Source organism: Rhipicephalus microplus, chromosome 6 (assembly GCF_043290135.1).
Source record: "Rhipicephalus microplus isolate Deutch F79 chromosome 6, USDA_Rmic, whole genome shotgun sequence".
NCBI lineage: Eukaryota > Metazoa > Arthropoda > Arachnida > Ixodida > Ixodidae > Rhipicephalus > Rhipicephalus microplus.
This window is the reverse complement of record NC_134705.1, coordinates 86088793-86104133: the sequence shown is the minus strand read 5'-3', so window position 1 is coordinate 86104133 and position 15341 is coordinate 86088793. Positions and strand designations below refer to the sequence as shown.

At 47.7% G+C, this 15341-nt stretch overlaps 1 protein-coding gene across 4 annotated transcripts in view; it reads right to left on the bottom strand.

The window, feature by feature from the left end:
• CycK (cyclin K) overlaps window positions 1-15341 on the bottom strand; it is a 37803-nt gene that overhangs the window by 13474 nt on the left and 8988 nt on the right. For all 4 annotated transcript variants that reach the window (XM_075866142.1, XM_037419014.2, XM_075866143.1 and 1 more), the window contains 2 exons: window positions 13696-13827; window positions 782-887 (listed from right to left, as the gene is read on the bottom strand). In XM_075866142.1, the coding sequence (XP_075722257.1) occupies window positions 782-887; window positions 13696-13827 (238 nt within the window). The remainder of the gene's footprint in view (window positions 1-781; window positions 888-13695; window positions 13828-15341) is intronic.

The window sequence follows — 15341 nt, the reverse complement described above, 5'->3', positions numbered from 1 at the left end:
AGATCGGTTATATGAACTTTCACATGCATAAATGGGAGTCGCCGGGATTTTGTCTTAAAGAGGGACACGTTTGTGTTGCCTTGCGACAGGAGAGGGGCGAAGTCCAAGAGGCTCTTTTGCTCTCCCCTGCCAACTTCCATGGGCACATATAATTAATTTTAAGCTAAATCTTGATGCTTTATGTACCAAAACATGATTGTGATGCATGCCATAGTGAAAAGAAGAAGGCGCTCTAAATTAATTTCAACCGCCTGGACTTCTTCAACATGCACCTACATCTAAGTACATGGGTTTCCTTGCACTTCGCATCAGGAACAGAGCTTGCATTCAAGAATTTGGAAGTGCTACACATTCACTACTACACTACTAGAACAGGCTCATCTTAAAGGCTACGCACACATGCTTGAACACTGCGATGTATGGTGCTAAAATCCGCGCCACCAATACATTGTTTGGCAATTTTTTTTGGGTTTCCTTACTCCTACAAAGGGTAGATTCACAGTTTAAAAGATTTTGTGTGAGCTTTAGTTACAGCCCGAAAACTGAGAAATGAAACATAGTTACGGAAGAATTCTGGAGCGAGAGCTTGCAGTTGCAATGAAACACGAACTGCTCATCAAGGGCTGTCTTCAAAGACAACGCCAGCGGCACCCTGCGGGTGCTCAGGCAAACAAAAACCTTGTTCACATTTCTCGTGAAACGGCAATGCACGCTCTTGCACGGAAAGCGAGCTTATGCCTTGTTATTCTAGACAACACGGGTGTCAACAGTTTGGACTCACCTTTGAGACACTTGGCGTACTTGAGAAGAAACCCGTAGGGATGACTGACCTGGAGGTCAAACTTTATTGTCTGCAGCAAAATTCGCTCCATGGTCATGACTTCTTCCTGCGTTCGCACACAGCAAAAGCATGAGTTGAATAATGCATGGAACAATCCGAGGGACACTACCGTCGAGTAAATTAAAACAAAAGCTGTCTTCAGCAGTAGCAGAACGAAGAAACAGTATAAGTGACAAGAGAATCAGACCGGACGAAAGATCAGGGCGAGTGAAATGACGTGCTTCAAGTGAAGAAAGTGCTTTTTTTTTAAATGCATTACTGGATGGATGGATATGTGGGGTTTAACGTCCCAATCCACCATATGATTATGAGAGATGCCGTAATGAAGGGCTCGGGAAATTTCGACCGCTTGGGGGTCTTAAACGTGCACCCAAATCTGAGCACACGAGCGGGCCTACAGCATTTTCACCTCCATCGAAAAGTCATCCGCCGCAGCCGGGATTCGATCCTGTGACCTGCGGGTCAGCAGCCGAGTACCTTAGCCAGAGCATTACTGTTTTTTAGGTGATTATATATGACAAAAAACTGTTTGCAGTTACACACAAGAAAAAGAACCTTGACCCACATTCGAAACCACAGTGTGAATGTAACATACGTCACGTGATTTATTCACGTACAAACATACTGGGAGGTCGAGGAACGTTAGTAGACCGTGGAACGTCAGCCGGCTGAAATCCTAGCAAATGCAAGCTCGGGTTGTGTGTGTGTATCACCAACGCTGTGGCTTGCCTTCCTGGATGCTCCGTCGTTGTCTGGCATTGTTCTCTACATTGTCCCCCGGTGAAGCGTAGCCATCCCGGCGACCTAAGGCGCAGTCACTATAGCGGGGTCATAATACGGCTTCAGGCAACTAACATGCAAAATTTCTCTGCCACGATGACATAAGTCATCAGACGGTGTCAAAGGCTCAATCTCATAATTGACTGGTGACGTACGGGTGAGCATGCGGTAGGGCCCATGGTATCGGGCCAGTAATGTCGACGAAAGGCTAGGAGTACTCGGTGGAATCCAGAGCCAGACGAGGGCACCAGCCGTGAAAGTAGGAAGAGGTCGGTCGGTGTCGTTGTGCAGCTTCTGATGGCCTTGGTCCTTGGATGTCAGGCAACATCAGAAATTGCGGTGTACTCAGATGAGTCTGGCGTATAGGGGAGGATAGTGTCCAGCGTGCACGATGGTTCACGTCCGTACAGGAGAAAGGAAGAGGAAAAAACCTGTGGTTGCGTGCATAGCCGTGTTATACACATACATGATGATAAGGGGCGCGAAAAAACGACACAAAACAGAGCGCATCGTCCCGTGTACTTCTTCTCTGTTTTGTGTCGTTTTTTCGCGCCCCTTATCATCATGAATCCGCACCAACTCGCCCAACTTTTTACTTTACTGATTATACACATACGTCACGAATGGAAAGACAGCGTCCTAATTGGTCTGGTGTGAAGCGGTGTACCTTGTCAACATATCACTGTGAGTGCAATTAAATTTTCTGTGAGGCTATTCGTATGCGGGTGATATGCTGTCGTCGTGCAATGAAGGATGTTGCACTGAATGAGCAAAGCTTGAATGGCTTCAGGCAGGAAAACACGCCCCCTGTATCTCAAAAGTTAGCACGGAGCACCGTGGCGAAGAACAAAGTTGCACAAGATAAAAAACGCAACTTCTCTTGTGGTTGCGGTGGGTAGTGCTTCCATCTCCGTGTAACGCGCGAGATGGTCCACGCCGACAATTATTCACTTCTTTCCAGAAGACGACAAGGAAAGTGGTCCATATAAGTCGATACCCATGCGGTCAAATGGATGCGCAAGGCAAGGCAGAGGCTGAAGTGTACAGGGCGTTGAGATAGAGCTTTATGTCGCTAGCATGCAGTAAAAGCACGTGCGTACTTGCAAGCAAATGTGTACATGCCGCGCCACTAGTACCGCTGACGCAAACGATTGTACGTTTTGAGGGCGCCGGCGTGAGCGCTTTGCTGGTCGTTGTGGAAAGCAGTACAGATTTCCGAGTACATGCGGTTAAGTATCACTAGCAGCCACCTCCAACCTTCAGTTGTGTTATCTCGCCAATAGAAGAGGTCGTCTCGAATAGCGAAATGTGTGGCTTGAGAGCAGATAGCACTGGAGACCGGATGAGATAACGAATCAGTCAGAAAGTCGGGGAGTTGGGAAATCCATGCATCTTTGCATTGCTCTGATGCCATGTCTGTGAAGTCAATACGTGTCACGACAGCTGAAGAAGATGTCGAGGAGGTTGGATCAGCCGGTAGCGGCGAGCGGGATAGCGCATTGGTGTCGGAGTGCTTGCGGCCGGATCGGTACAGAACACGAATGTCGTAATGCTGTAGACGAAGCGCCCAACAACCAAGGCGTCCCGACAGATTTTTGAGCGATGACAGCCAACATGGAGCATGGCAATCTGTGACAAATTTGAAAGAACAGCCATAAAGGTATGGGCAGAACTTCGCCCAAAGCCCATATAATTGCGAGGCACTCTTTCTCAGTGACGGAATAATTACCCTCGGCTTTCTTGAGGGTTCGACTCGCGAAAGCGACCACATATTTTTGGTATCCTAGTTTTCGTTGAGCAAATACTGCGCCGAGACTGACGCCGCTGGCATCTGTGTGGATCGCTGTAGGCGCATCAGGGTCAAAATGACGTAGTATTGAAGGTAATGTAAACAACCGCCGAAACGTGCTAAAGGATTCGTCGCACTCTTTTGACCAAGCAGAAATGCCTTTGGAGGTTGTCAGCAGATTGGTAAGAGGCATTATGATGGAAGCGAAGTCACGCACAAATCGATGAAAATACGAGCACAGTCCGATAAAACTTCGAAGCGTCTTCATAGAATTGGGCTTCGAATAGTCGGCCACGGTGCGAAGTTTTGCAGGATCCAAGAGGATACCCTCCTTGCAGACGACGTGACCCAGTATAGTGAGCTGGCGTGCGACAAAATGGCACTTGTTGATGTTAAGTTGAAGGCCAGCAGATGTGATACACGTGGGAATAGCACGACGACGAACAAGGTGGGTCGGAAAGTGGCGAGAAAAAACGACGATTTGTCAAGGTAGCAAAGGCACGTGTTTCAGTTACAGCTGCGAAGGATGCCGTTTGAAAGTATCTGGGGCATTGCAGAGTCTGAACAGCACGAGGTTAAACTCATACAGCCCATGAAGTGTGATGAATGCAGTCCTCGGTCGGTCAAGGTCAGCCATTAAAACTTGCCAAAAGACTGAGCGTAAATCCAAAGAGGAGAAATATTCTGCTCCTTGCAAGCAATCGAGAGCATTATCGATGCATGGCAATGGGTACACACCCTTCCGAAATATATTATTGAGCCGGCAGTAATTGACACAGAATCGAATAGACTCTACCTTTTTGCGCACAAGCACAACACAGGACGACCAAGGACTCTGCGATGGCTGGATGCAGGGTGTCTACCAATTACATTTTTCCAAATTCCCTGACTTTTCCAGGTTTTCCATGACCATTTCAAGCAAATTCTATGACCGGTACGTCTGCTTGGAAGAAACTGCGCACTGGAAAACAAACTCCTGAGCGGTAAAAAGAAATTATGAGGCGCTCATATAAAATGGAAACCATGCTGCTTTATTGCATTCCCTTGTCTGAAAGCATTTTTTACAATAAATAAAATATTCAAAGACAATAATTGTCCCTCGACAAACAGAAAAGCTTGTTTACTTGCATCGGCAATGCCTTCACTGTTTCAAGGATTCAATCTCTTGCTGCAGCATGGAGACCTGAAGCTGTGCGTCTTCCATGAGTTTTTGCTTCTTTGATTCAAGCTCTTTCACAAGAGCCGCAGTCCTCTTCTTTTTCCTTTCAGTATCCAATACGTCCAACCGTTCCTTCTTTTTCCTCTCCAGGTCTTCCTTCCATTTGATGCTGGAACTTCGAACCATGTCTATCATCTTGTCTGTTACGTCAACTTCTGCAACACCACCTGCTGCAGACACCTCATCGTACACTAACCTTTGTGCTACGAGTGACTCCTCCTTCATATTTTCCACAAGACATTCCTTGTTCACTGAAAATCCCCGCTCCACAGAAGAATTTCCATGTGAAAGGCACAGCACAATCTTCACAAACAGCAGTAGCTCTTCATGAGAACTTGCACAGAGTTCCACCCATAGCTTCTCCAAGCGCTCTCTTGCACGATCAAATTTTCGCAAACGCACTTGTGCAGTGCTGTTCGAGCACACTTGTACATATGATCTACTTGCTCTCTCTCCTTGTAGGCCTGTAAGGCGCCCATGCTCTATAAGTACTTCAAGTGCAATGTTTAGCTGCTTCTGGCCAGCTTCCACAGAAGCGGCACAAACTGCTGGGTTTAAGCAACTGGCCCCCCTTGTCAGCTTGTATTTCAGAGGTGATCTTTCGATTATCTTTGCTGAACAGGCCTTAATAAATAAGATGCATTCTTTTTTGACACTTACCACCGCAGTGTGAGATGGTTTAGTGATCTTTCGCAACTCACTTTTGGCGGCAAGGCCTATGTCAAAGGCAGCTATACCAATGATGTTGTTTGGGTTCTCCAGATCAATTTTTATCAGTTTTGAAAATGTGCCTGCAGCATCCAGCTTTTCCTTTAGCACGATTCGTCCCAGCAGTGACCGCAACAGGCCGTCCAGTGCTGTTGCAAGAAAAGGTAGCATCGGCTTTTCTGTCTGAAACTCAGCCAGAAATGGCTCCAATTCTTCTGAAACTGAAAGCATAAAGGCCAGCTTTACTGGCAGCATCTCGTCTTTCACAGCCGTCTCGACATGAGCATAGCTGCCACACGCTGGAAGTTTCTTTTCTTTCTTGACATGCTCAACATATTTGACCACATTTGGGAGGACTTGCAGTGCCCTAGCAAGAGCCTTGCCATTTTCCAGCCAGCGCACTGAGCAAAACTTTAGCGGAAACAGTATGCTCCCTGTGAAATTGACATAGTCGGCTCGGCGTGCAGGGACGTTTTTGAACAAATTGTACAAGCTTCTAAGAAACACTACCGTGTTCCACTTTGTCACATTGTGGCCTGTTTTAAATGCACCACTCACAACGTGCAGTCCGCAGCTTCCAATGTCCACAATATTCTGATTTCCATCAGACGCAGAAAACTCTTGCTTCAACGACTTCAACAACTTCAAATTGACGTTTGGACCATCCATCGAAAGTTGAAGTATTTTTGCCGGCTCAATGTTCTCAGTGGCCTTTTTGAAAGCGGCAGCTAAATCTTCTGCGCGAGTGTGTCCTAAAAAACAGGACGTCAGGTAGCGGGTTTTGACAACGTCGTCAGCTGGGTCCCAAAACCTGATCAAAACGTCCATTTGCTCTTTCTGAGCAATTTTGTTCAGGGACTCGTCAAAAGCCACGACCACGTGTGGGACACTATGCAGCTTTGATAGCAGCCTGTTTCGGAAGTACGGGGCTATACCGTAACAAATTGTATAGCCAACTTTGTCCTTACCTAGTTGCAACTTCTTCGCGACGTCGCACGTGGGGAACATGATGGGAAAAAGCGCCGCTGACGCTGCTGCTGAACGAAAGGATCCATGGGTCGCTATAGTGTTCAGACACCAAACGACTTCTGCTTTCATGACACATTTTTTGACCAGAAACCCATTTAAGGATGCCTTCCCGTCAGGCGCGACGGCCACCGGTTTAGCAGGCACGCTTTCAGCACTCGTGCTTGGCACAGTCGATACACATTCACTCGTAGTCGTAGCAGTCATGGAACACGGCAAGTTGGGTCCAGCACCGAAAAACGCGCGGATGTTTGTCTGGGAAGCACTTTGCACAATGCTCACAGCAGTTAGGTGCTTCTTGCTCACAGCGTGACTGGAGACAGCAGCGATGCCCATATTGCTAAGCGAGAAAGTCTTCTGGCATGCTGCACAGCGAGCCTTACTTGTATCGTTCGGCACTGCTCTAATCCATGAGGCGTGCTCAGATATTTCCGCGTTCACCCAATCAGGGTTAAACGAACACTTCTTCGCAAGAGGCATAGCAACTCACTGCATGCTCACGGCATCACAAGAAGAATGGCAATATGGCTGCAGCCCAGGCATCTTGATATGTGGATTGGATTGGATTGGATCCGATCTGGATTACCATATTTGCTCTACTACTGTTTTTGTATCTCAGTCCAATTTACGCACCTGTAAACTACACATTTCAGTAAAAAAATAATTACGACTCGCATATTCTGTGCACCTTGCCCTCTGCTGATGGCACTTCCAGCCTAACCAGAAAACCCTCAAGCCGAGCCGAGATCGCGGCCAAGACAGACATGTACAATTTTATGCGCGTGAGTAACGTTGTACTGGGAAAGTAGAAGCGCCAGCTATGCACTGCTTTTTTTTAACTATGCTTCTGCTTAGCTGTTCTGTGTGGTTTAAGGAGCGATTTTTAAAGCTTTGATTAATGCTAATGAATATTTTCGTGACGATCTGAAAGACTACAGCCAGTTTCCATGACCTGGCCGGATTTTTCAGAAATTCCCCGACTTTTCCAGGCGTGTTCAAATTCCCTGACTTTTCCAGGTTTTCCAGGTTTTCCAGGTTGGTAGACACCCTGTGGATGACACCACGCTTGAGAATATCATCGACCTGTTCGTTGATAACACGACTCTCTTCCACTAAAACTCGATATGGTTTTTTGTTGGCTTAAGGAAGCATGAGAACCAGTGTCAATGTGGCGCATGATGTTTGCTGTGCGACGTAAAGATGGTTGAGCTCAATTGAAGGAAGAGCGGAACTCTTAAAGAAGGGACAAGAGTTCACGTTGTGTCGGCGATAGCTCAGCGGCAACAGAAGGGTTGAAGAAGTCTGGTGCAGGCAGTGTGGCCACAAGTGGCGTCATGGCATTAAGCTGAAGGTGAGGTTGGTTTTAGGCAAACTCCAGAGAGTGCAGGAAGTCAACGTCTTCTATGTTGCCCAAACATTCTCCACAAAGTAACTGGCTACGATAGCGAGTTCGAATTGAGCATGATGGCAGCACCGGATTCCAGAGTGGGTAGGGAGAAATATGTCGGACAGAGTAAACAAAACAGTTCCGGCAGGAGCGGCCTTACTTGTCAGGGCTACAAGAGTTGATGTTTTTGGTGCTATGTTAGTGTCTGCAGTAACGACAAGTTTGCAAGCTTCGGGGAAGGAATCCACCAAAGGAGAAATTGGCAGCGGTGTAAGGGCAACTTCAGCACGTGAGCAATCTATGAAAGCCCGATGACGCGAAAGGAAGTCCCATTCAAGAAGAACTTCATGGGAGCATGAGGCCTGCATAAAAAGTTCTAGGATAGTGACATGCGCAGTGCACACAGCTGGAGGTTCTACGCACTGCGAGTTAGCCATACAGAGCACCAGGCCCGAGAGTGACGTCACCTTTTTTAACTTGCGGCATAACGTCTCGCAGATTACGGAAACCGCGGCCCCTGTTTCAATAGGCGCTTGTGTGGCGGTCCCTTCAACATTGACGTCGATAATGTTTTGCGGTGAAAGAGACGGAGGCCTTGAGCAGTTTGACTTGTATGCAGCTGTTGCCTCCGGAGCTACAGCAATCAGTTTCCCTCTTCTGTAGCAGGTCAGCGACACATATGTGACGGGGAGTGTCACTGGGAAATGGTGACCGGTGGTTCGCGTAGGGTCGTTGACCGTCAGTGATGTACCTCGGTGGCGTTCTTGACGATGACGCAACCGGCCTTCCCACGGGGTCGAATAGACAAGGAGCTTGGTGACAGTGGCGATCGACGTGTCCAGCGAAACCACAGGCGAAACAGATCCGGCGTTCTCCCAGCGTCCGAGCGACGGTAAAACGGAGCTGGAGATTTCGCGAAGGGATACGGCGCAGCAATCGAGGTTGTAGGCACGACATCGGACGGCATGGCAGGTTGAGCTTAAGGCATATGCTGTTGTGTAGGTCGAGCAGCGACGACGGCATACGTGAGAGGCCCAGTGGCAGGTGGTTGCTGATGCATCGGTGGGAGGGCCTCAGCAACTTGGGTCCGAATGGCGTGCTGAAGGTCCGGAGCCAAAGCATGCGCGGGTTCATGTGTCAGAGGCAGGAGTGACAGCTGGTGCACTACCTCTTTGCAGATGAAGTCCTTGATTGTTGAAAGGAGCGACTGCTGATCGGTAGGACAGGCAGCTAGCTGCAAGCTTGCGAGCATGTGAGGCATCGTGAGGGCTTGACGAGCATTTGCGCACTGCCTACGCAACTTGTCGAAGCTCTGACAAAGGGAGACGAGTGAAGCGATCATAGGGGGATTTCTCGCGAGCAAAATCTGAAGTCCTCAATACTCAAAATGTGTCATCTTTGCTTCCTCAGATATGGCGAAGTTGACGCGGTTGCATAGATGCAACACATATATACAGTCCGTGTGGTTCTCGCCTGGTTCCTGTGCACGTTGACGCAAACGCTGCTCGACACAAAGCTTGCGAGCCGCAGGTCGCCCAAAGACGTCCGTAATAACAGTCTTGAAAGCAGACCACATGGGAATGTCAGCCGCATGGTCGTTACACCACAGTTTCACAACGTCCGTGAGATAGAACGTGGCACAGCCGAGCTTACTTTGGTTACCCCATTTGTTCCTGGTGCCGACTTTGTCGTACCCCACCAACCAATCTTCCAAATCTGATTCCGCAGAGCCGGTGAAGATGGGAGATCTCGTTAAGGGTACATGCGCCGCAAGTGACGGGGAGGGCCGAAAGTCCCATCTTGGTAGAAGTCTCGGTGGCCATGTTGGTGTCACAAAGAGGGGGAAGCTTACGGGAGCAAAGGCCCAGGTTTGTACGAGAGTCCACACACTTCATGTTATGCGATTTATTCACATACAAACGTACTGGGAGGCCAAGGACAGTCAGCAGGCCAAAATCCAAGCAAACACAAGCTCGGGTCGCATGCGTGTAGCACCAACGCTGTGGCTTGCCTTGCTGGCTGCTTCGTCTCGCATTGTTCTCTACACATAACACAGTTTCATCACTTCTGAAATCTCTATGACAGGGCTACTGACCTTCACAGTGAAGCCAACTTCCTGCTAGCCCAACAAGGAAGACTTGGCAGAATTTAGAGTGGAAACGGTGCTCTGGGAGTGGAGCTGAAATGCCGCCATTTTACCAGTAGCACAACATATAACATTAAGCCTATTTCGCCAAGCTCTTTTCACACATATTCTAGAAGTTTTAGCATGGCTAATATGACCTTTTAGACACTGTTTGATGTGAAACTTTGCGGTGCTGGTTTTAGCGGTGGATGTCTCTGAAGCTGAAAATAAATACCGACTGATTGATTCTAAAATATGTGGGGGTGCTGACACTCCCCTGTCAAGTTGTTTGTGGTGCGTGGCGCGTGTGTCTCGCTCAAAAGCCGCATTTCGGGTTACAACCGCCAGGCGGTAGGTGGCATTGTGTTCGCTAATAGTGATCGCTATCATCATCATGATGTAGCGCCGGCGGTGACCCCTGGCGGAAGGCAAGCCTTGGTGGCGGGCGAGAGTTGAGCGAGGCTCTTCTGCGTGTGGCGATTGCCGAGAACGGTTGTCTCTAGTGTGGGTCCTCGGCGCGTGGCACTGCGGGGCTGCGCGCCGGGGGGCCCTCGTGGTAAGTCAAGCGTTGGCGCCGCCGCCTTGGGTGTGTTATTGTGTTTATCGTGGTACAGTCAAACCTCAATATATCGAACATGAATATATCGAATTATTGCCTATATCGAACGGTTCCTATATCACGCGGGAAATCGCATGCATTATTGATTTTTTATTTCAAGCAAGTTTGACATATAATGGATATATCGAACTCAGCCACCCCAAACCGCCCGCGCTCCATTGACAGGCGGCGAGCTTCCCCGCAACTCTCGAAAGTAGCGGTAGAGCGGCGGGCGTTTACGAATGCTGCACACATTGATGGCCCCGAGAGCGCCACTTAAATGTAGCGACGTACGCGCGCCGCAGTTTTGCGGCAGAGGTTCTTGAACGAGGAAAGTGAAAAGCGCGGAGCTATTATTTTCTTTCAATGCGAAGGCACCGACACGGCTTCGCGCGGGGGAAGAGGGAGTGGGAGGTAAAGATTGAGGAGGAAAGTATAAGAGGGAAAGGACGCAGACGACTGGCTCAGACGCGGCCTGCGCTGCCGCCGTGAAAAAGAAAGCAGTCAGGCGAGCCGGCATGGGCGCACCATGTGCGCGCTTTACACCCGGACTCACGCCGCAGCCTTGCAGCTTGCAGTCGTTGCAGTCTCTATGGTGTCAACGGCACACTGCGCACTTGTTGTAAGCTCCTTTCCCGTAGCATTGGCAGGCATCGGTCGTTGTGCTCGCAGTGTTTGTGCATTCAGAGTTAGGCCTGTTGCGCGCTGTGGTGCGCGACAGGCCTAACTCCGAACGGCGGAGCTCACGGATGTAGAGATTGTCGCCGAAGCTAATGCTGAGCAGCCAAATGAAGACTCTGCCGAGGTGGATCCCGCAAGCGCTGATGGTGCCCCGCTCCCGACATCAGCTGAGGTCGTAGCTGCCTTGGCCCTTGTGCGGCGTGATTGAAGGCATTGGCCTATCACTTATGGATCGCCTGGACTATATTGAGAACGCAGTCGTCAAACACGCCATGGCCAACAAAAAGCAGGCTACTCTTTTTCAATATTTTAAACCTACACAATAAATACTATGTTTGAATCTTCAAGTGAGTATTTACTGCACCACGCTTGAACGGTTTGTTGGTTGTTTTCAGCAAGCTGTTGACGCATTTTTTTCGTGATTTGTTTATATCGAATTCTGGGTATATCGAACTATTTCGCGATCGCCGCGCCGTTCGATATATCGAGGTTCGGCTGTACTGTGTCTATCGTGTTATTGTGTCTGTCATGTTTTGGAGTGCGTAATATGGTGTAAGGATGTCCTAGCGTGTTAATTACGATTGATGTATCAATTCGTCCGATGATATCGTCATTCTGAAATTAGGTAAATAAATGTCTGTGTTGGTTGGTTTGTACCGACCGTGTCAACTGTGTCCGTTTACTCCAAGAGTGTAGCGTGGCGCTCGCTCGCCATTTCGATACCCCACAAATAGAATTTGGAGCAATTTTTGGAGCAGCAATATGTTACACACGGACCACAAAAATAAAAATTTGGAACATTAATCTTTTATCGCGAAAGACCAAATTTTGAGCAGCATGGAAAAGAAGTCTTACATTATGAAAAACAATGTGTAAAAGATATTGAACATGCCCTTAATTGTGCAGTGTGAGTAAGAGCACTGCTATTTCAATGAAATTAGTATTATGAAGCACCTCACTGAATGATAATGTTCACATTAACATTTGCCGCGTCTGACTCTGAATTCAAATGCGGATCTGCCAAGCTGGTGACCTTGAAATTTAGAGAATTCGTAGGAGTGGTGAAAAAAAACCAAACTAGCACAAGTTTTGTATGTTATGCACGGCTATAAATGATTGCCAGTAACTTTTACAGATGTCATCGATCCTACTAGTACTCCCAATTACTAGTACTCCCAACTAGTACTCCCGTATACACACACGCATGAGAAGTTTAACAAAATGTGCTGTGTCCCGTGATTGGGGGGGGGGGGGGGGTTGCCCTTATCACCTTCCCCCTTCTGCATCCACCAGTGCTACGGCAACGCTTTTGGTCTTCAAGTTGCGTCGTCTCACCGACATCTATCTGCAGCGGTCAGCAGACCGACAGCGCGCGACTTTGTTACTTTATCTGGCTCATCACGTGTCGCGAGTGCCCTGACCTGATGGGAATACACCTACCACCGTGGTTTTGGGTTACGGTCTGCACGCTTGGATTGATGATGACGCAAACTGAACGCAGATAGCCAATCTGACCGCCGTTTCTCGCTGAAATTAGTGCAACGCACAACTGAAAAAAAATTTTAAGCTGGTCGGGCATTTTGGCGCAGCGTGGCGCAATTTCAGTAAATTTCATGATTTTGGTGCGGCTTTGCACAAAAATGGGAAATTGTATCAAATTTGCAAAATTGTCGCAGCTTTTGCACCCCTGTTGATTGGCAGCTAGTGCCATGACCGAATTGGCCTGAATGTCATGATTAAATTTATTAATTATCACACAGCCAACGTTCAACTGAAGCTATTCTTGAAGAGAACACTTAGCCTTAGTTTTATATTTATATATATATATAGTTTATATTTAGAATGACCACTAAAAAAAGTTGCTAGTTTTGAAGCCGGCCGCACAGTCATCCTCAAAGGAAGGGACCGAACATGCCCGAAAAGGTAGGGCCAGTTTTTAATTTTAGAATAAAAACTATAGACCGGAATTGGCCGGAGAGATTGTTTTATTCATATTATTTTTACCCAACCAGGCAAATCTCTCGCAAATATGTTCACCTTTAAACTAGGAAAGAGCAATATTGATCAGCGGTCTAAGCATTCAAGGCTCTATTTACAAGGTGAAGCGGGTGCAAGTAGTGGCTTCATTTTTGCTGATAATACCCTGCGGGAGTTCTCACTCCGGAAATTCTAGCTTTAGTTTCTCCTTGCATTCTAAGAAACAACAACCATGACGCACAAGGGGGCGGAGAGAGAAAATAATGATGAGAGTCCAAGAGAACTGATAGATCGGTTTACGAGCATCAATTTTATAACCAAACATTACTTAGAACCACAGAGATTACTTAGGAAAACATTACTTAGGAAATTTGGACGGAAGAGGGGGGGATGATGGCTAAGAAAGAAGCCATAACAGAGAGGTTTCAGCAAAATTTTAAACACCCCAAGGTTCATTTGCACATACTGTAAGCACAGGTTCCTGCATAATGCGACTCGGAATTTAAACGAAACAGCCAGCCAGAGAGTGAAACAGTGGTGTGGCCGCCCCCACACGCCACCAACCTTAGGGTCTTCTCCAAAGGACAGGTACTGCTTGTCGGTGAGGAATGAGCGTGCCGTCTTGATGATGTCCTTGCACTTCTTGGGGGTCTCCTCCACCTTGCCCGCCAGGAAGAGGCAGCAACAAGCCGTTATCTGGAAAAATGACAAAATGATGGATACACCAACAGCAGTAACAAAAACTAGTTTGAACATATGAAAAGGATGAAGAAAGAGACACGAGGTAAGTAGTAGTGCAGATGTTCTTTCAGTTCCAGAAAAAAAAGGGAGGGGGGACTATAAGATTCGCTTATAGGAGTTGAACAAAATGGCCAAATCTACACGGCCGTGTGCGCACACACAGATGCTATAGCTTTCTCAATCACTATCCTGCGTTTGCTCTTCGGTGGAAACAAACTGTGCTGCAACGAAAGCTAAAGTTTGAATGCCCTCCTAGCTATATTTCCAACTGCCTCGAACGTTTGCTCATGAAAAATTCTGCTTTTTCGGACCAAATGAAAACTAAAGACGACGCTTATTCTACTAACACCAACACTAGAATTTATGATAAACATAAATTCCAGGGTAGAATAAGAAATTCTCTGATGCTATCTCGTTAAAGCATGTCACAATTTTCCAGTGAGCCCGTAGCCAGGAATTTTTTCGGGTAGGGGTGGGCAGGCGCTTGCTGAAAGTCTTGACTATTTAATGAAAACAATTATTTTCGGTATTTTCATTCGTAATGGCAGTATGTGTGTTATGTTACTTTTTCAAAAGCTGTTTTATTAAATGTTCAACATTCATTGCTGTTGCACAATGCTAACGGCGGTGAGCTTTTACACGGAACATGGGAACAATGACCAGAGAAGGTGGCGCACGGGCAATCGTGTTGTCTGTAAAGTATGGAATATAAATGTCGTGAAAACATTGGCACCACATGCGCCATAGTCAGTGCATCTAGCACGCATTCTCACAATCGATATCGCGCCAGCACAGTGTTCAGCCCCATTTCATTGGTTTCGGATCGTCAGACATGCGTGCTGCGCACGCCCACCGGCTTTTCGAGTAGGAGAGAGTTGCACTTTCTGCTTCACATTCGGATATAAACAAGAGAGGAAAATTTTCCCAGCCAATATGGCTGACTTCCGGCTTCACAACGAGTGACGGCAGGGCCTCTCTTCAATCGTTTGCTTCCTCCATGCCTTTTCCTTAGTTCAGGCGCTACCTCCAGGATCAGCGTTGGCGGCGCACCTTGAACAATGGTGCTATGATGGAACTGATCTCGGAGGCCTAGGTTTGTGCCATGCTGGCCTGCCGGCTCACGTGTAGGGAACCCTGCTTTAGAGTTAAACGTCAAGTGCACGCAGACCTTTTGACCTCAGCAGAGAGAGGTCAAACTGGAGGTCGCTCGTGCTCATCTGTATTTTCAGCGTGAAAGGAGTGTTCCCTGCATGAAAACACCTACCCATACCTCCCACACAAATACCAAATTTTTTTTTGGGGGGGGGGGGGGAGAGAAGCTGCCCCGCCCCCCTGAAATGTCTACACTTGTGTACCACATATATTCCAAAGTTACTTTTAAGCAGCTGCTTGAGCTTCACAACACCTGTCACAAAAGAGAAACTCATTCGCACACAAAGCACAGTAAATACATTATACCGTTGAAGCAC